Source organism: Erinaceus europaeus, chromosome 13 (assembly GCF_950295315.1).
Source record: "Erinaceus europaeus chromosome 13, mEriEur2.1, whole genome shotgun sequence".
Lineage (NCBI taxonomy): Eukaryota > Metazoa > Chordata > Mammalia > Eulipotyphla > Erinaceidae > Erinaceus > Erinaceus europaeus.
Genome location: NC_080174.1, coordinates 92,882,414 through 92,891,600, shown reverse-complemented (window position 1 = coordinate 92,891,600; position 9,187 = coordinate 92,882,414). Strand labels below are relative to the sequence as shown.

Genomic DNA, 9,187 nt, shown 5'->3' with positions numbered 1-9,187 from the left:
TACATCAAATTAAAAAGCTTCTTCACAGCAAAAGAAACCACTATTCAAACCAAGAGACCCCTCACAGAATTGGAGAAGATCTTTACATGCCATACATCAGATAAGAGTTTAATAACAAACATATATAAAGAGCTTGACAGACTCAACAACAAATAAACCCATCCAAAAATGGGGGGAGGACTTGGACAGAATATTCACCACAGAAGAGCTCCAAAATGCCAAGAAACATATGAAAAAATGCTCCAGGTCTCTGATTGTCAGAGAAATGCAAATCAAGACAACAATGAGATATCACTTCACTCCTGTGAGAATGTCAGATCAGAAAAGGTAACAGCAGCCAATGCTGGAGATGGTGTGGGGTCAACGGAACCCTCCTACACTTCTGGTGGGAATGTCAATTGGTCCAGCCTCTGTGGAGAACAGTCTGGAGAACTCTCAGAAGGCTAGAAATGGACCTACCCTATGACCCTGCAAATCCTCTCTTGGGGATATATCCTAAGGAACCCAACACATCCATCCAAAAAGATGTGTGTACACATATGTGTTTGGCAGCACAATCTGTAATAGCCAAAACCTGGAAGCAACCCAGGTGTCCAACAACAGATGAGTGGCTGAGCAAGTTGTGGTCTATATACACAATGGAATACTACTCAGCTGTAAAAGATGGTGACTTCACCGTTTTCAGCCGATCTTTGATGGACCTTGAAAAAATCATGTTGAGTGAAATAAGTCAGAAACAGAAGGATGAATATGGGACGATCTCACTCTCAGGCAGAAGTTGAAAAACAAGATGAGGAATGAAAACACAAGTAGAACCTGAAATGGAATTGGCGTATTGCACCCAAGTAAAAGACTCTGGGGTGGGTAGGTGGGGAGAATACAGGTCAATGAAGGATAATAAATGATATAGTGGGGGTTGTATTGTTAAATGGGAAACTGGGGAATGTTATGTATGTACAAACTATTGTATTTACTGTTGAATGTAAAACATTAATTCCCCAATAAAGAAATAAATTTTTAAAAAAGTAAAAATAAAAGACATGCAGATGTGCACATTAGGAGACAAAGGTTGAAGTTAATCGCCTTGGAATTCCACTGAATCTACAGTGAAAGTTAGAAGACCAGACAATTCAAAACCCCCCTCTCTCTGTCTTGGGAGGATATATGTCTGAATCATGTATTTGCCTTTTCTCTCTCTCTGATTTGTCTCAGTAAGTGCTTGCCTCCCTGAAACATGACTGATTCTCTGGTAATTCCTCATGTAGAAATCATCTTATAACCACAACCAGCTGTACTTTATGGTGGGATCTCTGTCATCTTCCTCTTATTTCCCCGCTACAACCTGAACGCAGGACTCTGCAGCTTCAGCCAGGCAGAGAAAAGTTTTGAAACATGGATGGTGCTTCCCACTTCCTGACCAAGGAGCACACTAATCCGGGACCCTTGCGATGGACCAGGAGGCTGAGGTCCAGGGGGCTTTATTAAAAGTCATGGGCCACTCAGAACATACCTAAAATTCCTAGCATCTTCCCACATGAAGACCCCTAATTTCATCTGCTCTATTTCTACTTTTGGATCCTGTTTATTAAACAACTTGTCCTGCTTTCTATCTTCGCAACTTTCAGTCACCAAGTTGTTATGCAGATGCTACTATGACAGCATCCTGACTTCCATGGGCAGAGGACCTCACGAATGTGTCCCAAAGTCTCACCTCCCCAGAGAGAAGGTGCCCCATTAGGGAAAGACAGAAACAGGCTGGGGGTGTGGATCCACCTACCAACACACATGTCCTGTGGAGAAGCAATTACAGGAGCCAGACCTTCCACCTTCTGCACTCCAGAAAGATCTTCGGTCATACTCTCAGGGGGGTAAAGAATAGGGAAGATCCCAATGGAGAACTCTGGTGGTGGGAACTGCGTTTGCACATTACAGTGCACAGAGACCTGGGCTCAAGCTGTGGGTTCCACATGCAGGGGGAAAGCCTCAGGAGTGGTGAAGTAGGGCTGCAGTTATCTCCCTCTGCCTCCCCCTTCCCTCTTGATCTCTGGCTGTCTCTATCCAATAAAGAAAATAATTTTTTTGAAGGACGGTATAAATAACCACTATGGCTTTTGCTCCACACCGTCCCCTAGAGCTTCTCTGTAAGAATTATAATTACAGGCACTGAGCACATACAGGGTGTCTGTCACCCAGCTTGTCAATCAGGCACATCATTTCCACCTCAGAGATGCAGTTTTTGAGTAAAAACCATAAAATACTTTGTAACTCGAGTCACTCTACAGAAACCCCCCAGAGTGTATGTCTGCTTGCTAATACTGTATGAAAACTTCTTTCCTTCAAACTCCTGTGTTTCACTCTTCAGTTCTTTGCTGATTATCCCAAGAACCAAAGAAACGGGGGGGGGCTCTTCAATTGTTCGACCTCAGGACAGGGCCAGGGCTGGCTGGAAGATGGCTGCACACGGAGCAAGGCAGACATTTCACTCAGTGACCTAACTCCAGACCTGGCGACATTCTTCTTTTAATTTTTAAAAAATATTTATTCACTTTTTGTTGGCCTTTTTATTGCTGTAGTTGTTATTGATGTCATCAATGTTGCATGGGACAGAGAGAAATGGAGACAAAGGGAAGACAAACAGGAGGTAAGATAGACACCCACAAACCTGCTTAACTGCTTTGAAGAAATCCCCCTGCAGGTGGGGAGCCAGGGGCTTAGTCTCTTAGGGCTCAAGAAGACAATGGATAGTTGTTATAGTCACATTACTTGGTAATTGGGTTAACATTGAAAAGTCCCTTTGTTACGGTTTGCTGTTTAATACCCAGTATCTCGTATAGCTGTGCCAATGATTGCTTCTGTTCTACCTGGTGTAGGCTTTTGAGAAAGTCTGCATATCAAAGACTCAGACTATGCATTCAAAAGTCTGTCTGTTTTAAAAACTTTGAGACATACAATCAATTCCCCCCTCATATTAGTGATTTATATGACTATAGTTTCATAGGAGTGTACATAAACACCATTCCCAACACCAAGACTGTGTCCCATTCCACCCACCCACCCTTGAAACCCCTCCCCTGCCATCCCAGGAAGCCAAATGTCCACCCTCCAACTCACCAGAGTTTTTATGTCACTGTCCTACTCTATATTTAGTCAGATCCTGCTTTTACTTTCCCTTCCTGATCTTCTTTCTGAACTTCTGTTGATGAGTGGGATCGTCCCATACTCATCTTTATCTTTCTGACTTAGCTCAAATAACATATTTCCTTCTAGTTCTATCCAAGATGGGTCAGAGAAAGTGGGTTCATTGTTCGTAACAGCTGCATAGTATTCCATTGTGTGTGTATACCACAGCTTTCTCAGCCACAGGTCCTTGGGCTTTGTGCCACCAGCACTACAGCCTGACTCCCAATATTCTTTTTCTTTTTTTTTTTTTTTTTGGTCTGGTTTAGATGATGCAAAACCTTACCCTGTATTAAAAAATTTTTCACAATGGGTACTTGGTGGTAGGGTTTAGTGAGGTGCACATGGTACCATGCAAAAGTAAGCAAATTCAACCCATGCTCCCTAACTGCAAAAGGGAAAACTTCATGAGTGTTGAACCAAAATAAAGGTTTTTGTATCTTTTTCCTCATTATATTTTTACGTTTTTATTTTTTTTTACCTTTTGTTGCCTTTGTTTTCCATTTTTATTAAACGTTTTAGGTTACTGTTACTGAAGACTACTGCAACAACTAAATGTTTTACTACACTGCATTCATAGGGTTTCTCTCGACTGTGAAGTCTTTCATGTGCCCGAAGAGTACCGGAATCACTGAATGTTTTACTACATTGTTTACATTTACAGGGTTTCTCTCCACTATGAATTCTTTCATGTCTCCAACGACGACTGGAATCACCGAATGTTTTACTATTTGCATTCATAGGGTTTCGCTTCACTGTGAATTCTTTCATGTCTCTGAAGACCAGCAGACTGCTGGGATGTTTTACTACATTGTGTATATTCATAGGGTTTCTCTCCCCTGTGAATTCTTTCATGTCTCCGAAGATGACTGGAATGCCCGAATGCTTTACTACATTGTTTACATTCATAGGGTTTCTCTCCACTGTGAATTCTTTCATGTTTCCGATGACTACTGGAATCACTGAATATTTTACTACACTGTTTACATTTATAGGGTTCCTCTCCACTGTGAATTCTTTCATGTTTCCGACGACTACTGGAATCACTGAATATTTTACTACACTGTTTACATTCATAGGGTTTCTCTCCACTGTGAATTCTTTCATGTGCCCAAAGACTACTGGAACATCTGAATGTTTTACTACATACTTTACATTCATAGGGTTTCTCTCCACTGTGAATTCTTTCATGTCTCCGAAGATTACTGGAATCACTGAATGTTTTACTACACTGTTTGCATTCATAGGGTTTCTCTCCACTGTGAGTTCTTTCATGTGCCCAAAGATAACTGGCATAACTGAATGTTTTACTGCATAGTTTACATTCATAGGGTTTCTCTCCACTGTGAATTCTTTCATGTGCCCAAAGACTACTGGAACATCTGAATGTTTTACTACATACTTTACATTCATAGGGTTTCTCCCCACTGTGAATTCTTTCATGTCTCCGAAGATTACTGGAATCACTGAATGTTTTACTACACTGTTTGCATTCATAGGGTTTCTCTCCACTGTGAGTTCTTTCATGTGCCCAAAGATAACTGGCATAACTGAATGTTTTACTGCATAGTTTACATTCATAGGGTTTCTCTCCACTGTGAATTCTTTCATGTACCCAAAGATTACTGGAACATCTGAATGTTTCACTACATAGTTTACATTCATAGGGTTTCTCTCCACTGTGAATTCTTTCATGTCTCCGAAGATTACTGCAATAACTGAATGTTTTACTACACTGTTTGCATTCATAGGGTTTCTCTCCACTGTGAGTTCTTTCATGTGCCCAAAGATAACTGGCATAACTGAATGTTTTACTGCATAGTTTACATTCATAGGGTTTCTTTCCACTGTGAATTCTTTCATGTCTCCGAAGATTACTACAATAACTGAATGTTTTACTACACTGTTTGCATTCATAGGGTTTCTCTCCACTGTGAGTTCTTTCATGTGCCCAAAGATAACTGGCATAACTGAATGTTTTACTGCATAGTTTACATTCATAGGGTTTCTCTCCACTGTGAATTCTTTCATGTGTCCAAAGACTACTGGAAGAACTGAATGTTTTACTACATTGTTTACATTCATAGGGTTTCTCTACACTGTGAGTTCGTTCATGTACATGAAAATGACCAGCTTGACTGAATGTTTTACTACATTGTTTACACTCATAGGGTTTCTCTCCATTGTCAGTTTTTTCATGTTTCCAAAGATGACTGGGTCTCTTGAATGTTCCATTACATTGTTTATATTCATAGGGTTTCTCTCCACAGTGCATTCTTACGTGTTTTTGAAGATGAATAGGATAAGTGAATAATTTGCTGTATACTTCACATTCTTGAGATATTCCAGCATTCTCACTATCTTTGCTCTCAGAGATTTTTACTGCTGTATTACTGTAAAATAATTAACAATTAATTAATGACATTTTAATGAATAACACTGTAATTGTTTATCAAAATGCAGGACATTATTTTACTTAATAAGCCAGAAAATCAGACATTAGAAATAGATTTGAATAAAACATATACTGAGGGAGTCGGGTGGTAGCAAAGTGGGTTAAGCACAGGTGGCACAAATTGTAAGGATCCTGGTTTGAGCCCCCTGGATCCCCACCTGCAGGGGAGACGGATGCTTCATAGGCAGGTCTGTAGGTATCTATCTTTCTCTCCCCCTCTCGGTTCTCCCCCTTCTTTTTCCATTTGTCTCTGTCCTGTCCAACAATGACAACATCAACAACAACAACAATAACTACAACAACTGTATGAAAAGGGGTCATATGCAATTGCTACATCAGTAGAGAGCACACCATTAAAAAACTATGAGTCTCCTTATACAAGGAAACCATGCAGGCAAATGATCTCAGTAAATTACAGAGACAAAACTTTTGAAAACACAGTAGCTTCTTAGGTGGTACATCACACTTTATTGTAAATTTAACTCTCACCTTTGTTTATTACCATGCAAGATATGCTGCCCTTTGGTGGAATGTTCTTGTATCTTTTCTAAAAGTACAAAATACAAAAAGTATTAGAAATTATACAAATAGATTGAATTCTTGATCCCTCATGAGTCACAATAAAACCTTGCTCACTGAACAGTATAGCCATTTCTACACTGGTGAACAAAAAATGATTTCTCTTCTAGTTGAAAAATTAAGGCGATTAGAGTTACCTATTGAAAGAAAGTTCCTCAAATTTTCACACATCACATCTCTGTAGAGTTTCTTCTCTGAAGAATTTAATAGTGCCCACTCCTCTTGAGTGAAAATCACAGTTACATCTTCATAGGTCACTGAGCCCTAAAATATGTGCAATGTGATCATGTGAGAAAATGTGAGCAACAGCAGATTAGCCATTCAGTCTCTACTTTAGGAAGCCTGTGAATGATTGTCTCATCTGCAAACATGTCTTTGGTGACTTGAAAACCAAATACCTCTTAATCATGCTCTAGAAGGTGGTACATTCATTAGAACATTGGACTCTCCATCACGAGGCCCTGAGAACAGAGAGATAAACCTATTCTCACTGTTCCCCCTCTATAGATTTGTAATTAGTAGATGATAAAACCTTAGTGGCTGTGTGGGAGTACAACTCAAAGGGTGCTCACACTGCCTATATAAAAGGACCAAGATCCAATAACCTAGTTCTCACATGCACAGAGGTAGGCACTCTTCACAAGTGCTGAGCAGTTGTGGATATTGTCTTCCTTATTTATAATGTAAAGTTTATATAGGTAAAGAGAATTTGATAGGGACAGTAAAGTAGAGGATAACTCGAATGGAACCTATAGCCCCTGGGGACTTAGAGCTCAAAGTCTGGTGTGTTTTCGTAGTACCTGCAGTTCTTCTCATTAAAAGAAAATAAACATTAATTTCATTTATCATACATGAATAATAATTTCACCTGATACAGAGATATAGATCTCTACTTCAATAGCCTTATTAAATTCTCTTCACTGATATAAAACACAAAAATATAAATAATAAAAAATGGCCACTGGGTGTAATACATTTTTTAAAAATATTTTACTTATTTATGAAAAAGAAGGAGAGAGAAAAAACCAGACATCACTCTGGCACATGTGCTGCCATGGATTGAACTCGGGACCTCATGCTTAAGACTCCAAAGCTTTATCATTGCGCCACCTTCAGGACCACAGGTGTAACAAATTTATAATTAAGCCACAGTGATAAAAAAAAAAAAAAAAAAGATGGGATAAAAAAACACATGATGAGTATAAGTTTATTAAAAATGAAACATCTCTAGCCACACATGGCTCTTTATAAAATTAACATTATTGTGGAAGCATAGAAATTATACTTTTAGAGTGATCATACCACATTAAGGCTCTCTGTAGTGTCACTGTCCAAAAAAAAAAAAAAAAGTTAAAAAACGCAAGAATGTTAAACAAATAAGAATTATCAGGTGCAGGGAGTCAGGCGGTGGCGCAGTGGGTTAAGCGCACGTGGCACAAAGCGCTGGGACCGGTAAGGCTCCCGGTTGAGCCCCCGGCTCCCCACCTGCAGGGGAGTCGCTTCCCGGGAGGTGAAGCAGGTCTGCAGGTGTCTATCTTTCTCTCCCCTCTCTCTCTGTCTTCCCCTCCTCTCTCCATTTCTCTCTTTCCTATCCAACAACAAAGCAACGTCAACAATGGCAATAATAACCGCAACGAGGCTGCAACAACTAGGGCAACAAAAAGGGGGGAAAAAGGCCTCCAGGAGCGGTGGATTCATGGTGCAGGCACCGAGCCCAGCAATAAACCTGGAGAAAAAAAAAAAAAGAATTATCAGGTGCAGGGCATTGTTGCACCTACTTAAGTGTACATATCACCATGACACAGGACCTAGGATTGAGAACTGCTTCCCACCTGAGAGGGGGACACTTCATGAGTAGTGATACAAGCCTGGAAATGCCTCTCTCTACCCCTGTTCACTCTCCATTTCTGTATGTCCTGTCAAATAATATGGAAACAAAAAATACATTTCTTGAGCAAAAGTTCTGACACTGAGCTCAAGAAATAACCATGGTGGCAGAGAAAAGAACTGTTATCCAGTAACCTACATCCCTCTCAATTTCCCTCTATAATAAGAAGTAAAATATAATTGTTAAAAAATTATGTTATTGTATTTATTTATTTTCCCTTTTATTGCCCTTGTTTTCATTGTTGCAGTTGTTATCGATCTTGTCATTGTTGGATAGTACAGACAGAAATGGAGGTTTGAGGCTTGCTTCCCTCCTGCGTGAGGGACACTTCAAAAGCATTGAACAAGCCTGCACGTGGCTCTTTCTTGACCTCTGTTCCACTCTCCATTTCTTGCTATCCTATCAAATAAAATGGAAACAAAAAATGGCTTCCTTGAGTATTGGATTCATGCTCTGACTCTGAGTTCAAGAAATAACATGGTGGCAGAAAAAAATAAGAGGGCAAAAGAAAACTGTTTTGCACCACATGCACTTAACCCACAGTGCTACTGCATGACTCCCATACATTTGCAACAAAATTTTTTCAAGAAATAATCTTCAAAACTGTAAATTGCTGTGAAACAAAGACATAAGACAAACAAAAATGTTGATTACTGGTGAATTACTAATGATTTTCTAAACTAAATGACCATTTTAAAAGTGGCATATACATGCTATGCAGTCTCCATCAAAATCCCTAAGAACATGTTTAAAGCAAGAAAATGATGCTGAAAGTAAATAGGTGAATTCTCTGTAAAAAATGATGTTGGAGGGAATCGGGCTGTAGCGCAGCGGGTTAAGCACAGGTGGCGCAAAGCACAAAAACTGGCATAAGGCTCCTGGTTAAAGCACCGACTCCCCACCTGCAGGGGAGTCATTACACAAGCGGTGAAGCAGGTCTGCAGGTGTCTGTCTTTCTCTCTCCCTCTCTATCTTCCCCTCCTCTCTCCATTTCTCTCTGTCCTATCCATCAACAATGACAGCAATGATAACTACAACAATAAAACAACAAAGGGAACAAAAGGGAATAAATGATTTTTTTTAAAAAT

At 39.8% G+C, this 9,187-nt stretch overlaps 1 protein-coding gene across 1 annotated transcript; it reads right to left on the bottom strand.

Annotated features, from left to right (window-relative positions):
• Positions 1 to 1,075: 1,075 nt before the first annotated feature.
• On the bottom strand, positions 1,076 to 6,284 carry LOC132542601 (zinc finger protein 345-like). The gene is given in 6 exon segments (XM_060205109.1): positions 1,076 to 1,101; positions 3,705 to 3,907; positions 3,909 to 5,341; positions 5,459 to 5,570; positions 6,122 to 6,179; positions 6,269 to 6,284. Coding segments are annotated over 6 exon segments (1,848 nt in total).
• Positions 6,285 to 9,187: the final 2,903 nt, after the last annotated feature.